General features: G+C 33.0%; 1 protein-coding gene across 2 annotated transcripts in view; it reads right to left on the reverse strand.

Annotated features, from left to right (window-relative positions):
• Positions 1 to 25130, reverse strand: part of osbpl7 (oxysterol binding protein-like 7) — an 80696-nt gene that overhangs the window by 30930 nt on the left and 24636 nt on the right. For both annotated transcript variants that reach the window (XM_061908116.1, XM_061908115.1), the window contains 5 exons: positions 20943 to 21093; positions 20785 to 20873; positions 20546 to 20714; positions 14659 to 14805; positions 14442 to 14578 (listed from right to left, as the gene is read on the reverse strand). In XM_061908116.1, coding sequence (XP_061764100.1) covers positions 14442 to 14578; positions 14659 to 14805; positions 20546 to 20714; positions 20785 to 20873; positions 20943 to 21093 — 693 coding nt within the window. The remainder of the gene's footprint in view (positions 1 to 14441; positions 14579 to 14658; positions 14806 to 20545; positions 20715 to 20784; positions 20874 to 20942; positions 21094 to 25130) is intronic.

Here is a 25130-nt window from a genome sequence, read left to right on the forward strand (position 1 = left end):
TCAAAAAATTTGAAGTTGCGTTGAGTAAAATGACGACTTTTGTGATAATACTGCCAATATTTTAAGGTTTTCTTATCAAATTGCAACTGTTATTGAGTGAAAGTCCAAGTTGTATCATAATATTACGACAATGTTCAGTTTTTCTTCCAAAAATTTGAACTTGCGTTGAGTAAAATGACGACTTTTGTGATAATACTGCCAAAAATGTAAGGTTTCCTGTTAAATTGCGACTGTTATTGAGTCAAAGTCCAACTTTTATCATAATATTACGCAAATGTTCAGTTTTTCTTCCAAAATTTGAACTTGCGTTGAGTAACATGACGACTTTTGTGATAATACTGCCAAAATTTTAAGGTTTTCTTGTCAAATTGCGACTGTTATTGAGTCAGAGTCCAACTTTTATCATGATATTGCGTAAATGTTCAGTTTTTCTTAACATTTTTTTCAACTTGCCCTAAGTAAAAGGACGACTTTTGTGGTAATATTGCCAAAATTTTAAGGTTTTCTTGTCAAATTGCGACTGTTATTGGGTCAAAGTCCAACTTTTATCATAATATTACGAAAAATGTTTAGTTTTTCTTTAAAAAAAATTTGAACTTGCGTTGAGTAAAATGACGACTGTTGTGATAATACTACCAAAATGGTAAGGGTTTCTTGTCAAATTGCGACTGTTATTGAGTCAAATTCAAATTTTTATCATAATACTGCACAAATGTTCAGTTTTTCTTCTGAAATTTGAACTTGCGTGGAGTAAAATGACGACTTTTGTGATAATACTGCCAAATGTTAAGGTTTTCTTGCCAAATTGCGACTGTTATTGAGTCAAAGTCCAACTTTTATCATAATATTATGTAAATGTTCAGTTTTTCCAAACATTTTTTTCAACTCGCCCTAAGTAAATGACGACTTTTGTGGTAATATTGCCAACATTTTAAGGTTTTCTTGTCAAATTGCGACTGTTATTGGGTCAAAGTCCAACTTTTATCATAATATTACAACAAATGTTTAGTTTTTCTTTAAAAAAAATTTGAACTTGCGTTGAGTAAAATGACGACTTTTGTGATAATACTGCCAAAATGTTAAGGTTTTCTTGCCAAATTGCGACTGTTATTGAGTCAAAGTCCAACTTTTATCATAATATTATGCAAATGTTCAGTTTTTCCTAACATTTTTTTCAACTCGCCCTAAGTAAAATGACGACTTTTGAGGTAATATTGCCAAAATTTTAAGGTTTTCTTGTCAAATTGCGACTGTTATTGGGTCGAAGTCCAACTTTTATCATAATATTACAACAAATGTTTAGTTTTTCTTTAAAAAAAATTTGAACTTGCGTTGAGTAAAATGACGACTTTTGTGATAATACTACCAAAATGTTAAGGTTTTCTTGTCAAATTGCGACTGTTATTGAGTCAAATTCCAACTTTTATCATAATACTGCACAAATGTTCAGTTTTTCTTCCAAAATTTGAACTTGCGCGGAGTAAAATGACGACTTTTGTGATAATACTGACTTTTGTGATAATACTGCCAAAATTTTAAGGTTTTCTTGTCAAATGGCGACTGTTATAGAGTCAAAGTCCAACTTTTATTATAATATTGCGCAAATGTTCAGTTTTTCTTCCAAAATTTGAACTTGCGTTGAGTAAAATGACGACTTTTGTGATAATACTGCCAAATTTTTAAGGTTTTCCCGTCAAATTGCGACTGTTATTGAGTCAAAGTCCAAGTTTTATCATAATATTAAGCAAATGTTCAGTTTTTCTTAAAAAAATGTTTAACTTGCGTTAAGTAAAATGACGACTTTTGTGATAATACTGCCAATATTTTAAGGTTTTCTTGTCAAATTGCGACTGTTATTGAGTCAAAGTCCAACTTTTATAATAATATTACGACAAATGTTCAGTTTTTCTTCAAAAAATTTGAACTTACGTTGAGTAAAATGATGACTTTTGTGATAATACTGCCAAAAATGTATGTTTTTTTTGTCAAACTGCGACTGTTATTGAGTCAAAGTCCAACTTTTATCATAATATTACTCAAATGTTCAGTTTTTCTTCCAAAATTTTAACTTGCGTTGAGTAAAATGACGACTTTTGTGATAATAATGCCAAAATTTTAAGGTTTTCTTGTCAAATTGCGACTGTTATTGAGTCAAAGTCCAACTTTTATCATAATATTGCGCAAATGTTTTGTTTTTCTTCAAAAATTTGAACTTGCATTGGGTAAAATGACGACTTTAGTGATAATACTGCCAAAAATTTAAGGTTTTCTTGTCAAATTGCGACTGTTATTGAGTCAAAGTTCAACTTTTATCATAATATTATGCAAATGTTCAGTTTTTCTTCAAAATTTGAACTTGCATTGGGTAAAATGACAACTTTTGCGATAATAGTGCCAAAATTTTAAGGTTTTCTTGTCAAATTGCGACTTTTATTGAGTCAAAGTCCAACTTTTATCATAATTTTGCGCAAATGTTCAGTTTTTCTTAAAAAAATTTGAACTTGCGTTGAGTAAAATGACGACTTTTGTGATAATACTGCTAAAAATTTAAGGTTTTCTTGTCAAATTGCGACTGTTATTGAGTCAGAGTCCAGCTTTTATCATAATATTGCGCAAATGTTCAGTTTTTCTTCAAAAATTTGAACTTGCATTGGGTAAAATGACGACTTTTGTGATAATACTGCCAAAATTTTAAGGTTTTCCTGTCAAATTGCGACTGTTATTGAGTCAAAGTCAAACTTTTATCATAAAATTACGCAAATGTCCAGTTTTTCTTAAAAAAATTTGAACTTGCGTTAAGTAAAATGACGACTTTTGTGATAATGCCAAAATTTTAAGGTTTTCTTGTCAAATTGCGACTGTTATTGAGTCAAAGTCCAACTTTTATCATAATATTACGACAAATGTTTAGTATTTCTTCAAAAAATTTGAAGTTGCGTTGAGTAAAATGACGCCTTTTGTGATAATACTGCCAATATTTTAAGGTTTTCTTGTCGAATTGCGACTGTTATTGAGTCAAAGTCCAAGTTTTATCATAATATTACGACAAATGTTCAGTTTTTCTTCCAAAAATTTGAACTTGCGTTGAGTAAAATGACGACTTTTGTGATAATACTGCCAAAATGTTAAGGTTTTCTTGCCAAATTGCGACTGTTATTGAGTCAAAGTCCAACTTTTATCATAATATTATGCAAATGTTCAGTTTTTCCTAACATTTTTTTCAACTCGCCCTAAGTAAAATGACGACTTTTGAGGTAATATTGCCAAAATTTTAAGGTTTTCTTGTCAAATTGCGACTGTTATTGGGTCGAAGTCCAACTTTTATCATAATATTACAACAAATGTTTAGTTTTTCTTTAAAAAAAATTTGAACTTGCGTTGAGTAAAATGACGACTTTTGTGATAATACTACCAAAATGTTAAGGTTTTCTTGTCAAATTGCGACTGTTATTGAGTGAAATTCCAACTTTTATCATAATACTGCACAAATGTTCAGTTTTTCTTCCAAAATTTGAACTTGCGCGGAGTAAAATGACGACTTTTGTGATAATACTGACTTTTGTGATAATACTGCCAAAATTTTAAGGTTTTCTTGTCAAATGGCGACTGTTATAGAGTCAAAGTCCAACTTTTATTATAATATTGCGCAAATGTTCAGTTTTTCTTCCAAAATTTGAACTTGCGTTGAGTAAAATGACGACTTTTGTGATAATACTGCCAAATTTTTAAGGTTTTCCCGTCAAATTGCGACTGTTATTGAGTCAAAGTCCAAGTTTTATCATAATATTAAGCAAATGTTCAGTTTTTCTTAAAAAAATGTTTAACTTGCGTTAAGTAAAATGACGACTTTTGTGATAATACTGCCAATATTTTAAGGTTTTCTTGTCAAATTGCGACTGTTATTGAGTCAAAGTCCAACTTTTATAATAATATTACGACAAATGTTCAGTTTTTCTTCAAAAAATTTGAACTTACGTTGAGTAAAATGATGACTTTTGTGATAATACTGCCAAAAATGTATGTTTTTTTTGTCAAACTGCGACTGTTATTGAGTCAAAGTCCAACTTTTATCATAATATTACTCAAATGTTCAGTTTTTCTTCCAAAATTTTAACTTGCGTTGAGTAAAATGACGACTTTTGTGATAATAATGCCAAAATTTTAAGGTTTTCTTGTCAAATTGCGACTGTTATTGAGTCAAAGTCCAACTTTTATCATAATATTGCGCAAATGTTTTGTTTTTCTTCAAAAATTTGAACTTGCATTGGGTAAAATGACGACTTTAGTGATAATACTGCCAAAAATTTAAGGTTTTCTTGTCAAATTGCGACTGTTATTGAGTCAAAGTTCAACTTTTATCATAATATTATGCAAATGTTCAGTTTTTCTTCAAAATTTGAACTTGCATTGGGTAAAATGACAACTTTTGCGATAATAGTGCCAAAATTTTAAGGTTTTCTTGTCAAATTGCGACTTTTATTGAGTCAAAGTCCAACTTTTATCATAATTTTGCGCAAATGTTCAGTTTTTCTTAAAAAAATTTGAACTTGCGTTGAGTAAAATGACGACTTTTGTGATAATACTGCTAAAAATTTAAGGTTTTCTTGTCAAATTGCGACTGTTATTGAGTCAGAGTCCAGCTTTTATCATAATATTGCGCAAATGTTCAGTTTTTCTTCAAAAATTTGAACTTGCATTGGGTAAAATGACGACTTTTGTGATAATACTGCCAAAATTTTAAGGTTTTCCTGTCAAATTGCGACTGTTATTGAGTCAAAGTCAAACTTTTATCATAAAATTACGCAAATGTCCAGTTTTTCTTAAAAAAATTTGAACTTGCGTTAAGTAAAATGACGACTTTTGTGATAATGCCAAAATTTTAAGGTTTTCTTGTCAAATTGCGACTGTTATTGAGTCAAAGTCCAACTTTTATCATAATATTACGACAAATGTTTAGTATTTCTTCAAAAAATTTGAAGTTGCGTTGAGTAAAATGACGCCTTTTGTGATAATACTGCCAATATTTTAAGGTTTTCTTGTCGAATTGCGACTGTTATTGAGTCAAAGTCCAAGTTTTATCATAATATTACGACAAATGTTCAGTTTTTCTTCCAAAAATTTGAACTTGCGTTGAGTAAAATGACGACTTTTGTGATAATACTGCCAAAAATGTAAGGTTTCCTGTTAAATTGCGACTGTTATTGAGTCAAAGTCCAACTTTTATCATAATATTACGCAAATGTTCAGTTTTTCTTCCAAAATTTGAACTTGCGTTGAGTAACATGATGACTTTTGTGATAATACTGTCAAAATTTTAAGGTTTTCTTGTCAAATTGCGACTGTTATTGAGTCAGAGTCCAACTTTTATCATGATATTGCGTAAATGTTCAGTTTTTCTTAACATTTTTTTCAACTTGCCCTAAGTAAAATGACGACTTTTGTGGTAATATTGCCAAAATTTTAAGGTTTTCTTGTCAAATTGCGACTGTTATTGGGTCAAAGTCCAACTTTTATCATAATATTACAACAAATGTTTAGTTTTTCTTTAAAAAAAATTTGAACTTGCGTTGAGTAAAATGACGACTTTTGTGATAATACTACCAAAATGTTAAGGTTTTCTTGTCAAATTGCGACTGTTATTGAGTCAAATTCCAACTTTTATCATAATACTGCACAAATGTTCAGTTTTTCTTCCAAAATTTGAACTTGCGCGGAGTAAAATGACGACTTTTGTGATAATACTGACTTTTGTGATAATACTGCCAAAATTTTAAGGTTTTCTTGTCAAATGGCGACTGTTATATAGTCAAAGTCCAACTTTTATTATAATATTGCGCAAATGTTCAGTTTTTCTTCCAAAATTTGAACTTGCGTTGAGTAAAATGACGACTTTTGTGATAATACTGCCAATATTTTAAGGTTTTCTTGTCAAATTGCGACTGTTATTGAGTCAAAGTCCAACTTTTATAATAATATTACGACAAATGTTCAGTTTTTCTTCAAAAAATTTGAACTTACGTTGAGTAAAATGACGACTTTTGGGATAATACTGCCAAAAATGTACGTTTTTTTTGTCAAATTGCGACTGTTATTGAGTCAAAGTCCAACTTTTATCATAATATTACTCAAATGTTCAGTTTTTCTTCCAAAATTTTAACTTGCGTTGAGTAAAATGACGACTTTTGTGATAATAATGCCAAAATTTTAAGGTTTTCTTGTCAAATTGCGACTGTTATTGAGTCAAAGTCCAACTTTTATCATAATATTGCGCAAATGTTTTGTTTTTCTTCAAAAATTTGAACTTGCATTGGGTAAAATGACGACTTTTGTGATAATACCGCCAAAAATTTAAGGTTTTCTTGTCAAATTGCGACTGTTATTGAGTCAAAGTTCAACTTTTATCATAATATTATGCAAATGTTCAGTTTTTCTTCAAAATTTGAACTTGCATTGAGTAAAATGACGACTTTTGTGATAATACTGCCAAAATTTTAAGGTTTTCTTGTCAAATTGCGACTTTTATTGAGTCAAAGTCCAACTTTTACTATAATATTACGCAAATGTTAAATTTTCCTTCCAAAATTTGAACTTGCGTTGAGTAAAATGACGACTTTTGTGATAATACTGCCAACATTTTAAGGTTTTCTTGTCAAATTGCGACTGTTATTGAGTCAAAGTCTAACTTTTATCATAATATTACGACAAATGTTCAGTTTTTTCTTCAAAAAATTAGAACTTGCGTTGAGTAAAATGACGACTTTTGTGATAATACTGCCAAAATGTTAAGGTTTTCTTGTCAAATTGCAACTGTTATTGAGTCAAACTCCAACTTTTATCATAATTTTGCGCAAATGTTCAGTTTTTCTTGAAAAAATTTGAACTTGCGTTGAGTAAAATGACGACTTTTGTGATAATACTGCTAAAAATTTAAGGTTTTCTTATCAAATTGCGACTGTTATTGAGTCAGAGTCCAGCTTTTATCATAATATTGCGCAAATGTTCAGTTTTTCTTCAAAAATTTGAACTTGCATTGGGTAAAATGACGACTTTTGTGATAATACTGCCCAAATTTTAAGGTTTTCCTGTCAAATTGCGACTGTTATTGAGTCAAAGTCAAACTTTTATCATAAAATTACGCAAATGTCCAGTTTTTCTTAAAAAAATTTGAACTTGCGTTAAGTAAAATGACGACTTTTGTGATAATGCCAAAATTTTAAGGTTTTCTTGTCAAATTGCGACTGTTATTGAGTCAAAGTCCAACTTTTATCATAATATTACGACAAATGTTTAGTATTTCTTCAAAAAATTTGAAGTTGCGTTGAGTAAAATGACGACTTTTGTGATAATACTGCCAATATTTTAAGGTTTTCTTATCAAATTGCAACTGTTATTGAGTGAAAGTCCAAGTTGTATCATAATATTACGACAATGTTCAGTTTTTCTTCCAAAAATTTGAACTTGCGTTGAGTAAAATGACGACTTTTGTGATAATACTGCCAAAAATGTAAGGTTTCCTGTTAAATTGCGACTGTTATTGAGTCAAAGTCCAACTTTTATCATAATATTACGCAAATGTTCAGTTTTTCTTCCAAAATTTGAACTTGCGTTGAGTAACATGACGACTTTTGTGATAATACTGCCAAAATTTTAAGGTTTTCTTGTCAAATTGCGACTGTTATTGAGTCAGAGTCCAACTTTTATCATGATATTGCGTAAATGTTCAGTTTTTCTTAACATTTTTTTCAACTTGCCCTAAGTAAAAGGACGACTTTTGTGGTAATATTGCCAAAATTTTAAGGTTTTCTTGTCAAATTGCGACTGTTATTGGGTCAAAGTCCAACTTTTATCATAATATTACGAAAAATGTTTAGTTTTTCTTTAAAAAAAATTTGAACTTGCGTTGAGTAAAATGACGACTGTTGTGATAATACTACCAAAATGGTAAGGGTTTCTTGTCAAATTGCGACTGTTATTGAGTCAAATTCAAATTTTTATCATAATACTGCACAAATGTTCAGTTTTTCTTCTGAAATTTGAACTTGCGTGGAGTAAAATGACGACTTTTGTGATAATACTGCCAAATGTTAAGGTTTTCTTGCCAAATTGCGACTGTTATTGAGTCAAAGTCCAACTTTTATCATAATATTATGTAAATGTTCAGTTTTTCCAAACATTTTTTTCAACTCGCCCTAAGTAAATGACGACTTTTGTGGTAATATTGCCAACATTTTAAGGTTTTCTTGTCAAATTGCGACTGTTATTGGGTCAAAGTCCAACTTTTATCATAATATTACAACAAATGTTTAGTTTTTCTTTAAAAAAAATTTGAACTTGCGTTGAGTAAAATGACGACTTTTGTGATAATACTGCCAAAATGTTAAGGTTTTCTTGCCAAATTGCGACTGTTATTGAGTCAAAGTCCAACTTTTATCATAATATTATGCAAATGTTCAGTTTTTCCTAACATTTTTTTCAACTCGCCCTAAGTAAAATGACGACTTTTGAGGTAATATTGCCAAAATTTTAAGGTTTTCTTGTCAAATTGCGACTGTTATTGGGTCGAAGTCCAACTTTTATCATAATATTACAACAAATGTTTAGTTTTTCTTTAAAAAAAATTTGAACTTGCGTTGAGTAAAATGACGACTTTTGTGATAATACTACCAAAATGTTAAGGTTTTCTTGTCAAATTGCGACTGTTATTGAGTCAAATTCCAACTTTTATCATAATACTGCACAAATGTTCAGTTTTTCTTCCAAAATTTGAACTTGCGCGGAGTAAAATGACGACTTTTGTGATAATACTGACTTTTGTGATAATACTGCCAAAATTTTAAGGTTTTCTTGTCAAATGGCGACTGTTATAGAGTCAAAGTCCAACTTTTATTATAATATTGCGCAAATGTTCAGTTTTTCTTCCAAAATTTGAACTTGCGTTGAGTAAAATGACGACTTTTGTGATAATACTGCCAAATTTTTAAGGTTTTCCCGTCAAATTGCGACTGTTATTGAGTCAAAGTCCAAGTTTTATCATAATATTAAGCAAATGTTCAGTTTTTCTTAAAAAAATGTTTAACTTGCGTTAAGTAAAATGACGACTTTTGTGATAATACTGCCAATATTTTAAGGTTTTCTTGTCAAATTGCGACTGTTATTGAGTCAAAGTCCAACTTTTATAATAATATTACGACAAATGTTCAGTTTTTCTTCAAAAAATTTGAACTTACGTTGAGTAAAATGATGACTTTTGTGATAATACTGCCAAAAATGTATGTTTTTTTTGTCAAACTGCGACTGTTATTGAGTCAAAGTCCAACTTTTATCATAATATTACTCAAATGTTCAGTTTTTCTTCCAAAATTTTAACTTGCGTTGAGTAAAATGACGACTTTTGTGATAATAATGCCAAAATTTTAAGGTTTTCTTGTCAAATTGCGACTGTTATTGAGTCAAAGTCCAACTTTTATCATAATATTGCGCAAATGTTTTGTTTTTCTTCAAAAATTTGAACTTGCATTGGGTAAAATGACGACTTTAGTGATAATACTGCCAAAAATTTAAGGTTTTCTTGTCAAATTGCGACTGTTATTGAGTCAAAGTTCAACTTTTATCATAATATTATGCAAATGTTCAGTTTTTCTTCAAAATTTGAACTTGCATTGGGTAAAATGACAACTTTTGCGATAATAGTGCCAAAATTTTAAGGTTTTCTTGTCAAATTGCGACTTTTATTGAGTCAAAGTCCAACTTTTATCATAATTTTGCGCAAATGTTCAGTTTTTCTTAAAAAAATTTGAACTTGCGTTGAGTAAAATGACGACTTTTGTGATAATACTGCTAAAAATTTAAGGTTTTCTTGTCAAATTGCGACTGTTATTGAGTCAGAGTCCAGCTTTTATCATAATATTGCGCAAATGTTCAGTTTTTCTTCAAAAATTTGAACTTGCATTGGGTAAAATGACGACTTTTGTGATAATACTGCCAAAATTTTAAGGTTTTCCTGTCAAATTGCGACTGTTATTGAGTCAAAGTCAAACTTTTATCATAAAATTACGCAAATGTCCAGTTTTTCTTAAAAAAATTTGAACTTGCGTTAAGTAAAATGACGACTTTTGTGATAATGCCAAAATTTTAAGGTTTTCTTGTCAAATTGCGACTGTTATTGAGTCAAAGTCCAACTTTTATCATAATATTACGACAAATGTTTAGTATTTCTTCAAAAAATTTGAAGTTGCGTTGAGTAAAATGACGCCTTTTGTGATAATACTGCCAATATTTTAAGGTTTTCTTGTCGAATTGCGACTGTTATTGAGTCAAAGTCCAAGTTTTATCATAATATTACGACAAATGTTCAGTTTTTCTTCCAAAAATTTGAACTTGCGTTGAGTAAAATGACGACTTTTGTGATAATACTGCCAAAATGTTAAGGTTTTCTTGCCAAATTGCGACTGTTATTGAGTCAAAGTCCAACTTTTATCATAATATTATGCAAATGTTCAGTTTTTCCTAACATTTTTTTCAACTCGCCCTAAGTAAAATGACGACTTTTGAGGTAATATTGCCAAAATTTTAAGGTTTTCTTGTCAAATTGCGACTGTTATTGGGTCGAAGTCCAACTTTTATCATAATATTACAACAAATGTTTAGTTTTTCTTTAAAAAAAATTTGAACTTGCGTTGAGTAAAATGACGACTTTTGTGATAATACTACCAAAATGTTAAGGTTTTCTTGTCAAATTGCGACTGTTATTGAGTCAAATTCCAACTTTTATCATAATACTGCACAAATGTTCAGTTTTTCTTCCAAAATTTGAACTTGCGCGGAGTAAAATGACGACTTTTGTGATAATACTGACTTTTGTGATAATACTGCCAAAATTTTAAGGTTTTCTTGTCAAATGGCGACTGTTATAGAGTCAAAGTCCAACTTTTATTATAATATTGCGCAAATGTTCAGTTTTTCTTCCAAAATTTGAACTTGCGTTGAGTAAAATGACGACTTTTGTGATAATACTGCCAAATTTTTAAGGTTTTCCCGTCAAATTGCGACTGTTATTGAGTCAAAGTCCAAGTTTTATCATAATATTAAGCAAATGTTCAGTTTTTCTTAAAAAAATGTTTAACTTGCGTTAAGTAAAATGACGACTTTTGTGATAATACTGCCAATATTTTAAGGTTTTCTTGTCAAATTGCGACTGTTATTGAGTCAAAGTCCAACTTTTATAATAATATTACGACAAATGTTCAGTTTTTCTTCAAAAAATTTGAACTTACGTTGAGTAAAATGATGACTTTTGTGATAATACTGCCAAAAATGTATGTTTTTTTTGTCAAACTGCGACTGTTATTGAGTCAAAGTCCAACTTTTATCATAATATTACTCAAATGTTCAGTTTTTCTTCCAAAATTTTAACTTGCGTTGAGTAAAATGACGACTTTTGTGATAATAATGCCAAAATTTTAAGGTTTTCTTGTCAAATTGCGACTGTTATTGAGTCAAAGTCCAACTTTTATCATAATATTGCGCAAATGTTTTGTTTTTCTTCAAAAATTTGAACTTGCATTGGGTAAAATGACGACTTTAGTGATAATACTGCCAAAAATTTAAGGTTTTCTTGTCAAATTGCGACTGTTATTGAGTCAAAGTTCAACTTTTATCATAATATTATGCAAATGTTCAGTTTTTCTTCAAAATTTGAACTTGCATTGGGTAAAATGACAACTTTTGCGATAATAGTGCCAAAATTTTAAGGTTTTCTTGTCAAATTGCGACTTTTATTGAGTCAAAGTCCAACTTTTATCATAATTTTGCGCAAATGTTCAGTTTTTCTTAAAAAAATTTGAACTTGCGTTGAGTAAAATGACGACTTTTGTGATAATACTGCTAAAAATTTAAGGTTTTCTTGTCAAATTGCGACTGTTATTGAGTCAGAGTCCAGCTTTTATCATAATATTGCGCAAATGTTCAGTTTTTCTTCAAAAATTTGAACTTGCATTGGGTAAAATGACGACTTTTGTGATAATACTGCCAAAATTTTAAGGTTTTCCTGTCAAATTGCGACTGTTATTGAGTCAAAGTCAAACTTTTATCATAAAATTACGCAAATGTCCAGTTTTTCTTAAAAAAATTTGAACTTGCGTTAAGTAAAATGACGACTTTTGTGATAATGCCAAAATTTTAAGGTTTTCTTGTCAAATTGCGACTGTTATTGAGTCAAAGTCCAACTTTTATCATAATATTACGACAAATGTTTAGTATTTCTTCAAAAAATTTGAAGTTGCGTTGAGTAAAATGACGCCTTTTGTGATAATACTGCCAATATTTTAAGGTTTTCTTGTCGAATTGCGACTGTTATTGAGTCAAAGTCCAAGTTTTATCATAATATTACGACAAATGTTCAGTTTTTCTTCCAAAAATTTGAACTTGCGTTGAGTAAAATGACGACTTTTGTGATAATACTGCCAAAAATGTAAGGTTTCCTGTTAAATTGCGACTGTTATTGAGTCAAAGTCCAACTTTTATCATAATATTACGCAAATGTTCAGTTTTTCTTCCAAAATTTGAACTTGCGTTGAGTAACATGATGACTTTTGTGATAATACTGTCAAAATTTTAAGGTTTTCTTGTCAAATTGCGACTGTTATTGAGTCAGAGTCCAACTTTTATCATGATATTGCGTAAATGTTCAGTTTTTCTTAACATTTTTTTCAACTTGCCCTAAGTAAAATGACGACTTTTGTGGTAATATTGCCAAAATTTTAAGGTTTTCTTGTCAAATTGCGACTGTTATTGGGTCAAAGTCCAACTTTTATCATAATATTACGAAAAATGTTTAGTTTTTCTTTAAAAAAAATTTGAACTTGCGTTGAGTAAAATGACGACTGTTGTGATAATACTACCAAAATGTTAAGGGTTTCTTGTCAAATTGCGACTGTTATTGAGTCAAATTCAAATTTTTATCATAATACTGCACAAATGTTCAGTTTTTCTTCTGAAATTTGAACTTGCGTGGAGTAAAATGACGACTTTTGTGATAATACTGACTTTTGTGATAATACTGCCAAAATTTTAAGGTTTTCTTGTCAAATTGCGACTGTTATTGAGTCAGAATCCAACTTTTATCATGATATTGCGTAAATGTTCAGTTTTTCTTAACATTTTTTTCAACTTGCCCTAAGTAAAATGACGACTTTTGTGGTAATATTGCCAAAATTTTAAGGTTTTCTTGTCAAATTGCGACTGTTATTGGGTCAAAGTCCAACTTTTATCATAATATTACAAAAAATGTTTAGTTTTTCTTTAAAAAAAATTTGAACTTGCGTTGAGTAAAATGACGACTGTTATTGAGTCAAATTCAAATTTTTATCATAATACTGCACAAATGTTCAGTTTTTCTTCTGAAATTTGAACTTGCGTGGAGTAAAATGACGACTTTTGTGATAATACTGCCAAATGTTAAGGTTTTCTTGCCAAATTGCGACTGTTATTGAGTCAAAGTCCAACTTTTATCATAATATTATGCAAATGTTCAGTTTTTCCAAACATTTTTTTCAACTCGCCCTAAGTAAAATGACGACTTTTGTGGTAATATTGCCAACATTTTAAGGTTTTCTTGTCAAATTGCGACTGTTATTGGGTCAAAGTCCAACTTTTATCATAATATTACAACAAATGTTTAGTTTTTCTTTAAAAAAAATTTGAACTTGCGTTGAGTAAAATGACGACTTTTGTGATAATACTGCCAAAATGTTAAGGTTTTCTTGCCAAATTGCGACTGTTATTGAGTCAAAGTCCAACTTTTATCATAATATTATGCAAATGTTCAGTTTTTCCTAACATTTTTTTCAACTCGCCCTAAGTAAAATGACGACTTTTGTGGTAATATGGCCAAAATTTTAAGGTTTTCTTGTCAAATTGCGACTGTTATTGGGTCAAAGTCCAACTTTTATCATAACATTACAACAAATGTTTAGTTTTTCTTTAAAAAAAATTTGAACTTGCGTTGAGTAAAATGACGACTTTTGTGATAATACTGCCAAAATGTTAAGGTGTTCTTGTCAAATTGCGACTGTTATTGAGTCAAATTCCAACTTTTATCATAATACTGCACAAATGTTCAGTTTTTCTTCCAAAATTTGAACTTGCGCGGAGTAAAATGACGACTTTTGGTATAATACTGCCAAAATTCCAAGTTTTTCTTGTGAAACTGTGACTTCATTTTTCACCGCAAGCTTTTTTATATTTTTTTATAATATATTTTTTATATTAATGTTGTCAATACTCATCTTTATATATCTAGAAAGGGTGGTCCTAAAGAAGTAGGCATTTTTCTTTGGTCTCAAGAAGGTAACAAATACGAGTGTGTGTGTGCGTGTGTGTGTGCGTGTGTGCATGTGTGCGTGCGTGCGTGTGTGCGTGCGTGCGTGCGTGCGTGTGTATACCATCCTCTGGAACGGGTCCGCGGTGTTGCTGGCGGTGTCCAGCAGCTGACTGTACTCCAGCTCCTCGCAGAGTCTCTGCAGCAGGTTGACGGGCTCGTTGAGGGCGGCGGGCATGGACACGCGGGCCAAGTCTTTGCCTGCGCCATGTGACCGCAACCATCACTTTAACACAAGGGCTTTTTTTCTTTAGGTGAACACGGGTCGTGCTGGAGCGTACCGATGTTGTTGTAGAGGATGGCCATCAGACCCACGTGACTGTTGTCTGGACACGCAGCGGGAAGCGTGGTCCGGCGTCCGCTGCTCCTGGGGGCCACGCTGTGAGGGGTCCTGGAAATGCTGGCACGGTACTTCCGGGTGGCCGATTCTGTTTTTGCATAAGGTGGGACATTGTTAATATTTCTAGTCGACAAAAAGCATTTTCACGCTGTAATGTGACATAAAAACTACACACTACTACAAAACCAGTGAAGTTGGCATGTTGTGTAAATGGTAAATAAAAACAGAATACAATGATTTGCAAATCATTTTCAACTTATATTCAAAAGAATAGACTGCAAAGACAAGATATTTAATGTTCCATCCGAGAAAATATTTTTTTTCTGCAAAAAATCATTAACTTAGAATTTAATTGCATTGCAAAAAAGTTGGCATGGGGCATTTTTATCACTGTGTTACATGGCCTTTCCTTTAAACAATAGTCAGTAAACATTTGGAAATTGAAGAGACAAATTTTTTAAGCTTTTCGGGTAGAATTCTTCCCCATGCTTGCTTGATGTACAGCTTAAGTTGTTCAACAGTCTCCGTTGTCGTATTTTAGGTTTCATATAGCGCCACACATTTTCAATGGGAGACAGGTCTGGACTACAGGCAGGCCAGTCTAGTACCCGCACTCTTTTACTATGAATCCACGTTGTTGTAACCAAGTGGATTGGCATTGTCTTGCTGAAATAAGCAGGGGCGTCCACGATAACGTTGCTTGGATGTCAACATATTTTGCTCCAAAACCTGTATGTACCTTTCATCATTAGAGGCATCAAATTCCAAATGAGCTAATATGTGCAAAAAAATAACAAAGTTTCTCAATTCGAACGTTAAATATTTTGTCTTTGCAGTCTATTCAATTAAATATAAGTTGAAAAGGATTAGCAAATCATTTTATTTTGATTTTATTTTCCATTTACACAACGGGCCAATTTCACTGGTTTTGGAGTGTGTAGCATAAACCAAGGGTGTCTGCAATGCAGCACATGTTTAAGGCCCCTGACACATTTGAAAAATTACCATTTGAAAAAAAATTTAAAAAGTGGAATAAAAGAGCAAAAAGGTGAAATGTAACCAGAAAAAGTTTCAATATTGACTCTAATAACACAAAGCTGCCATGCAGGCTGTTTTTCAATGCCATGAATATTGACCTATTAGAAGAACCAACTACTTCACATACCATGAACTGATTAACGTGGACCCCGACTTAAACAAGCTGAAAAACTTATTCGGGTGTTACCATTTAGTGGTCAATAACTGTGATGGTATGGGGGTGCATTAGTGCCCAAGGCATGGGTAACTTACACATCTGTGAAGGCACCATTAATGCTGAAAGGTACATACAGGTTTTGGAGCAACATATGTTGTCATCCAAGCAACGTCTTTTTCATGGACGCCCCTGCTTATTTCAGCAAGACAATCCCAAAACACATTCAGCATGTGTTACAACAGCGTGGCTTCGTAAAAAAAGAGTGCGGGTACTTTCCTGGCCCGCCTGCAGTCCAGACCTGTCTCCCATCGAAAATGTGTGGCGCAATATGAAGCGTAAAATACGACAGCGGAGACCCCGGACTGTTGAACGACTGAAGCTGTACATAAAACTAGAATGGGAAAGAATTCCACTTTCAAAGCTTCAACAATTAGTTTCCTCAGTTCCCAAACTTTTATTGAGTGTTGTTAAAAGAAAAGGTGATGTAACACAGTGGTGAACATGCCCTTTCCCAACTACTTTGGCACGTGTTGCAGCCATGAAATTCAAAGTCAATTATTATTATTTGCAAAAAAAGAAAAGGTTTATGAGTTTTAATATTAAAGGCCTACTGAAACCCACTACTACCCACCACGCAGTCTGACAGTTTTTATATCAATGATGAAATATTAACATTGCAACACATGCCAATACGGCCTTTTTAGTTTACTAAATTGCAATTTTAAATTTCCCGACGAGTTTCTTGTTGAAAACTTCGCGGAATGATGACGCGTGCGCGTGATGTTACGGACTGTCAGGAAATATTAGCGCACCACCATTTGCGGCTAAAAGTCGTCTCTTTTCATCGCATAATTACACATTATTCTGGACATCTGTGTTGCTGAATCTTTTGCAATTAATGATGGAGACTGTAAAGAACAATGCTGTTGGTGGAAAGCGGGGGATTGCAGCTGTCTTTAGCACCGAGACACAGCCGATGTTTCTTTGTTTTTACCACAGAGCGGTCAAGCGAACATGTTTCTCTACGTCAACCAGCAGGTTTTTGGATGGGAAAATTGTGATATATATATATATCTTACCGGAGACATCATTGGATTATTCGTCCTCCTGCAGTAGCTGTTTAAAAGGCAGCTGTGAACTTGGCTCCTCGGCTTCTTTCTGAGACACTGCGTGTTCACCGCAGCCATCCGACCTTGAGGTATGTCTTTACAATCTCACTAAAACATTATTAAAACAATAAGCAGATATGGGATCTCCCAGAATTATCCTAGTAAATGTGTCTAATTACATCTGAAATGCTCACACTGCCGCCGCCCGGAGCCGTCGCTTTTTTTTTTTTTTTTTTTTTTTATGTTTTTCGAGTCTTTCGCTATCAATATCATCATCCACAAATCTTTCATCCTCGCTCAAATTAATGGGGGAATTGTCGTTTTTTCGGTCCGAATAGCTCTTGCTGCTGGAGGCTTCCATTATAAACAATGTGAGGACGTGAGGAGCCCTAACCCTTGTGACGTCATCGTCTGCTACTTCCGGTAAAGGCAAGACTTTTTTATCAGCACCAAAAGTTGCGAACTTTATCGTGGATGTTCTCTACTAAATCCATCCATTCATTTTCTACAGCTTATTCCCTTTTGGGATCAAGGGGTGCGCTGGCGCCTATCTCAGCTACAATCGGGAGGAAGGCGGGGTACACCCTGGACAAGTCGCCACCTAATCGCAGGGCCAACACAGATAGACAGACAACATTCACACTCACATTCACACACTAGGGCCAATTTAGTGTTGCCAATCAACTTATCCCCAGGTGCATGTCTTTGGAGGTGGGAGGAAGCCGGAGTACCCGGAGGGAACCCACGCATTCACAGGGAGGACATGCAAACTTCACACAGAAAGATCCGAGCCTGGATTTGAACCCAGGACTGCAGGACCTTCGTATTGTGAGGCAGACGCACTAACCCCTCTGCCACCGTGAAGCCCTCTACTAAATCCTTTCAGCAAAAATATGGCAATATTGCAAAATGATCAAGTATGACACATAGAATGGACCTGCTATCCCCGTTTGAATAAGAAAATCTCATTTCAGTAGGCATTTAAATATGTTGTCTTTGTAGTGTATTCAATTGAATATGGGTTGAAAAGGATTTGCAAATCATTGTATTCTGTTTATATTTACATCTAACACAATTGCCCAAATCATATGGAAACAGGGTTTGTACTTGGCGCCATCTGAGAAGTATACTAACATTTTGTGAGAGCGTAGTAGCTCATTATGTGTGTTTACACATAAAAGTAGTGCATTTTATGCTTATTTGGGGACGGCGTGGCGCAGTGCGAGAGTGGCCGTGTACAACCCGAGGGTCCCTGGTTCAATTCCCACCTAGTACCAACCTCGTCACGTCCGTTGTGTCCTGAGCAAGACACTTCACCCTTGCTCCTGATGGGTGCTGGTTGGCGCCTTGCATGGCAGCTCCCTCCATCAGTGTGTGAATGTGTGTGTGAATGGGTAAATGTGGAAGTAGTGTCAAAGCGCTTTGAGTACCTTGAAGGTAGAAAAGCGCTATAAAAGTACAACCCATTTATTTTATTTATTTTATTCTTACTTGTCCTATGTCATCATGCTGACGCTAGCACGCAAATTTTTTATGCTAGCTTTTCAGCTAATTTTGTTTGTTTAAACCTAAAAATCATGGATTTTGATACTTTGTGCCATCTTGGAAACATGCAAACTTGTCCTACATCATCATGCTAATGTTTTATGCTAGCTTTTAAACTAATGTTGTTAGTTTAAACCTAAAAAGCATTGATTTTGATACTTGCCACCATCTTTGAAGTATGCTAACGTCGATAATATAAGCATGCTAAGGTTAGCATATTATAGTTTTATACTAGCGTTTTGCTAATTTTGCATGTTTATACCTAAAAATAGTGCATGTTAACATTTGGCCTATGTCATCATGCTAATGTTAGCAAGCCAATTTTATATGCCAGCTATTTAGCTAATTTTTTTATGTTTACACCTAAAAATAGTGCATTTTAATACTTGGCGCCATCCTAGAAGTATTTCATCATGCTGATGTTAGCATGCTAATGTTGTATGCTAGCTTTTCAACTAATTATTTTTGTTTAAAGTTAAAAATCATGGATTTGGTTAAATGGCACCATCTTTGAAGTATGCTAACTTGTCCTACATCATCATGCTAATGTTTTATGCTAACTTTCAAATTAATTTTGTTTGTTCAAACCTTTGAGTCATTCATTTTTATATTTGCCGCCATCTTTGAAGAATGCTAACTTGTCCTATGTCATCGTGCTAACATTTCATGCTAGCTTTTAAACTAATTGTGTTTGTTCAAACTTAAAAATTATTGATTTTGATACTTGAACCATCTTTAAAAATTGCTAACATCGCTTATATTAGCATGCTAAGGTTAGCATACTAAAGTTGTATGCTAGTGTTTTAGCTAATTTTGTATGTTTGGATCTAAAAATAGTGTTTGTTAATATTTGCCGTATGTCATCATGCTAATGTTAGCATGCCAAAGTTTTATTCTAGCTTTTTAGCTGATTTGGTATGTTAACACCTAAAAAATAGTGCATTTTAATACTTGGCGCCATCCTCGAAGTATGCTAACTTGTCCTATGTCATCATGCTAATGTTTTATTATAGCTTTTCAACTAATTATGTTTGTTTAAATTTAAAAATCATGGATTTTGATACTTGCCGCCATCTTTGAAGTATGCTAACTTGTCCTATGTCATCATGCTATCATTTTATGCTAGTTTTAAAATAATTTTGTTTGTTCAAACCTAAAGATCGTTGATTTTGATACTTGCCGCCATCTTTGAAGTATGCTAACGTCAATTATATTAGCATGCTAAGGTTAGCATACTAAAGTTTTATGCTAGCGTTTTAGCTAATTTTGTATGTTTGGACCTAAAAATGGTTTGTGTTAATATTTGCCCTATGTCATGCTAATGTTAGCATGCCAACGTTTTTTGCTAACTTTTTGGCTTGATTTGGTATGTTTACATCTAAAAATAGTGCATTTTAAATACTTGGCGCCATTTGAGAAGTATGCCAACTTGTTCGAAGTCGTCATGCTAACGTTTTATGATAGCTTTGTAGCTCATTATGTGTGTTTACACCTAAAAGTAGTGCATTTTATACTTATTTTATGCTTACTTGTCCTATGTCATCATGCTGACGTTAGCATCCTAACGTTTCATGTTATCTTTTAAACTAATTTTGTTTGTTTGAACTTCATAATCATGGATTTTGAAACTTGGCGCCATCTTTGAAGTATGCCAACTTTTCCTACGTCATCATGCTAATGTTTTATGCTAGTTTTTCAACTAGTTTTGTTTGTTTAAACCTACAAATCATTGATTTTGATACTTGCCACCATCTTTTAAGTATGCTAACGTCGATAATATAAGCATGCTAAGGTTAGCATACTAAATTTTATGCTAGCGTTTTAGCTGGTTTTGTCTGCTTACACGTAAAAATAGAGCATTTTAATACTTGGCGCCAACCTAGAAGTAGGTCATCATGCTTATGTTAGCATGCTTATGTATTATGCTAGTTTTTTAGCTAATTTTGTATATTTACACCTAAAAATACACACACACGCACCGTGTCCTTCTTCAGGCTCCGAATTGGACGTGCTTCCGTCGCTCAGTCCAGATTCTTCGGACACGTCAGAGGAGCTCCCAAAGAGGATGTCGTCGCTGGCGTCAAAATACTCGGCGACCGACTCGGCCACAGAGGTGGGCCTGTGGGACGGACGCCTCTCCGCCGCCGCCTACAGGAAGGAGAGCGCGCCTCGTTATACGGCGCTGACTTTGCGGTGAACTCCCGAAGAGGGGCAGCACCTCGTGGACGTGGTTGTCCTCCCAGATTTCTTGCAGCTTGTGACTCTCCCGGCAGAGCGTGTGGTGGACAGACTGCAGTGTGGTGAGAACTGCAAGGAGGAGACACCGCGTTATTGTCCCGGTCTTCACGACGGCCTGGCGGGTTAAATCGGCGTGACCTCGTAGCGACACGGCGCAGATGTCCTGCTGGATCTTCTTGCCTTCGGCCGACGTGGACATGGGCGGGGACAGCTGAGAGTAGACGTAGTCCGGGATGGAGGGGACGGAGGCGCCAAAGTGGGAGGAGCCAGTCAAAGGGCTGGAGGACAACTGGGGAGGACAACGCTGTCAGTCTAGCAAACACCGAACAAAATACTCTCGTTTCAGCTCATTTTGTGTGTCTACACCTAAAAATACTATATTTTAATATTTGTTGCCATCTTGGAAGCATGCTAACTTGTCTTATGTCATCATGCTAACATTTTGTGATAGCTTTTAAATTAGTTTTGTTTGTTTACACTAAAAATAGCGAATTTCAAATCTTGGCACCATCTTAGAAGTATGCTAACTTGTCCTATGTCACCATGTTAACGTGTTATGATAGCATATTAGCTCATTTTGTGTCTCTACACCTAAAAATACTGCATTTTAATACTTGGCGCCATATTAGAAGTATGCTAACTTGTCCTATGTCATCATGCTAATGTTGGCATTCAAAGATTTTATGCTAGCTTTTAAACAAATTTGGTTTGCCTAAACCTAAAAATAGTCCTTTTTAATACTTGGTACCATCTCAGAAGTATGCTATTTCTTCCTATGTCATCATGCTAACATATTATGCTATCTTTTAAACTAATGTTGTTTGTTTAAACCTAAAAATCATGGACTTTAATGATTAGCACCATCTTAAAAGAATGCTAACTTGTCCTACGTCATCATGCTAACGTTTTAATAGGTTTTTAGCTCATTTTGGATGTTTACACCTAAAAACTGTGCTAACTCGTCATATGTCATCATGCTAACATTTTATGATAGCGTTTTAGCTCATTTTGTGTGTTTACACCTAAAATAGTGCATTTTAATACTTGTTGCCATCTTGGAAGCATGCTTACTTGTCCTACGTCAATATGCTAATGTTTTATGATAGCTTTTTAGCTCATTTTGTTTGTTTACACATAAAATAGTGTATTTTAATACTTGTTGCCATCTTGGGAGTATGCTAACTTGTCCTATGTCATCTTGCTAATGTTTTATGTTAGCTTTTTAATTCATTTTGTGCGTTTACACCTAAAAATAGGGCATTTTAATACTTGGCGCCATTTTAGAAGTAAGCCAACTTGTCCTATGTCATCATGCTAATGTTTTATGATATCTTTTAAACTAACTGTGTTTGTTAACACCTAAAAATAGTGCATTTTATTACTTGGTGCCATCTTGGAACCATGCTAACTTGTCCTATGTCATCATGCTAATGTTTTATGTTAGCTTTTTAACTCATTTTGTGCGTTTACACCTAAAAATAGTGCATTTTAATTATTGGCATCTTCTTAGAAAATGGTTAACTTGCCCTATGTCTTTATGCTAAACTTAAACTTAAAAATCATGGATTTTGATACATGGCACCATCTTTGTATATAGTATATATAACATATATACAATATGTTATATAGTATATAAAAATACTATATTTTAATACTTGTTGCCATCTTGAAAGTATGCTAACTTGTCCTATGTCATCATGCTAACATTTTAAGATAGCTTTTAAATTAATTTAGTTTGTTTACATTAAAATATAGTGCATTTTAAAACTTGGCACCATCTTAGAAGAATTCTAACGTTTTGTGATAGCATTTTAGCTCATATTTTTTTGTTCACACCTAAAAATAGTGCATTTAAATACTTGGCGCCGTCTTGGAAGTATGCTAACTTGTCATAAGTCATCATACTGACGTTTTATGTTAGCTTTTTAGCTCATTTTGTGTGTTTACACCTAATAATACCGTTTTTTAATACTTAGCCATCTTAGAAGCATGCTAACTTGTCTTATGGCATCCCACAAACATTTTATGAAAGCTTTATAGCTCATATTTTTGTGTTTACACCTAAATATAGTGCATTTTAACACGTGGTGCTGTCTTAGAAGTATGCTAACTTGTCATATGTCTTCATGATAACGTTTTATGTTAGTTTTTCAACTCATCTTGTATGTTTACACCTAAAAATAGTGTATTTTAATACTTGGCACCATCTCAGAAGTATGCTAATTTGTCCTATGTCATAATGCTAACGTTTTGTGATAACATTTTAGCTCATTTTCTGTGTTCACACTTAAAAATAGTGGATTTTAATAGTTGGCGCCATCTTGAGAGTATGCTAACTTTTCATAAGTCATCATGCTGACGTTTTATGTTAGCTTTTTAACAAATTTTGTATGTTTACACCTAAAAATAGTACATTTTAATGCTTGGCGCCATCTTAGAAGTATGCTAACTTGTCCTATGGCATCCCGCAAACGTTTTATGATGATTTATAGCTCATATTTTTGTGTTTTCACCTAAATATAGAGCATTTTAACACGTGGCGCTATCTTAGAAGTATGCTTACTTGTCATATGTCTTCATGATAACGTTTTATGATAGCTTTTAAACTAATTTTGTTTGTTTACACTTAAAAATAGTGTATTTTAATACTTGGCACCATCTCAGAAGTATGCTAATTTGTCCTATGTCACCATGCTAACGTTTTATGATAGCTTTGTAGCTTATTTTGTGAGTTTACGCCTACAAATAGTGCATTTTAATACTTGTTGCCATCTTGGAAGCATGCTAACTTGTCCTACGTCATCATGCTAATGTTTTATGATAGCGTTTTAGCTCATTTTATGTGTTTACACCTAAAATAGTGCATTTTAATACTTCTTGCCATCTTGGAAGCATGCTAACTTGTCCTACATCATCATGCTAATGTTTTATGATAGCTTTTTAGCTCATTTTGTTTGTTTATACCTAAAAATAGTGCATTTTAATACTTGGCGTCATCTTGAAAGTATGCTAACTTGTTCTATGTAATCATGCTAACGTTTTATGATAGCGTTTTAGCTCATTTTGTGTGTTTACACCTAAAAATAGTGCATTTTAATACTTGGCACCATCCTAGAAGTATGCCAACTTGTCTTATGTCATAATGCTAATGTTTTATGATAGCTTTTAAACTTGTTTTTTTTGTTCACACCTAAAAATAGTGCATTTTAATAGTTGGCAGCATCTTAAAAGAATGCTAGCTTGTCCTATGTCATCATGCTAATGATGGCATTGTAAGATTTTATGCTAGCTTTTTAAACAAATTTAGTTTGTCTAAACCTAAAATGAGTGCATTTTAATACTTTGCACCATCTTAGAAGTATGCTAATTTGTCCTTTATCATCATGCTAACATTTTATGATAGCGTTTAGCTCATTTTGTGTGTTTACACCTAAAAATACCGCATTTTAATATTTGTTGCCATCTTGGAAGTATACTAACTTGTCCTATGTCATCATGCTAACATTTTATGATAGCGTTTTAGCTCATTTTGTGTGTTTACACCTAATAATACCACATTTTAATATTCGTTGCCATCTTGGAAGTATACTAACTTGTCCTATGTCATCATGCTAACGTTTTTTTAATAGCTTTTTAGCTAATTTTGCCTGTTCACACCTAAAAATTGTGCATTTTATTACTTGACGCCATCTTAAATGTATGCTAACTTGTGTTATGGCATCCCGTAAACATTTTATGATAGCTTTATAGCTTATTTTGTGAGTTTACACCTAAAAATAGTGCATTTTAATACTTGCAACCATCCTAAAAGCATGCTAAATTGTCCTATGTCATCATGCCAATGTTAGCATGCTACTATTTTATGATAACTTTTAAAGTAATTTTGTATCTTTACACCTAAAAATAGCGCATTTTAATGCTTTCCACCATCTTAAAAGTATGCTAATTTGTACTATGTCATCATACTAACATTTTATGACAGCTTTTTAGCTCATTTTGTATCTTTACCCTTAAATATTATGCATTTTAATACTTGGCACCGTCTTAGAAGTATGCTAACTTGTGCTATGTCACCATGCCAATGTTAGCATGCTAACATTTTATAACTTTTAAACAATTTTTGTATCTTTACACCTAAAAATAGTGCATTTTTAATACTTGCCACCATCTTTGAAGTATGCTTACTTGTCTTTTCAAACTACTTTGTTCATTTAAACCTAAAAATCATGGATTTTGATACGATGTGCCATTTGAGAACTATGCTAACGTCTCTTATATTTGCATGCAAATGTTTTCTGCCATCTCTTCAGCTTATTTTTTATGTTT

This window comes from Nerophis ophidion, linkage group LG08, assembly GCF_033978795.1.
Source record: "Nerophis ophidion isolate RoL-2023_Sa linkage group LG08, RoL_Noph_v1.0, whole genome shotgun sequence".
NCBI lineage: Eukaryota > Metazoa > Chordata > Actinopteri > Syngnathiformes > Syngnathidae > Nerophis > Nerophis ophidion.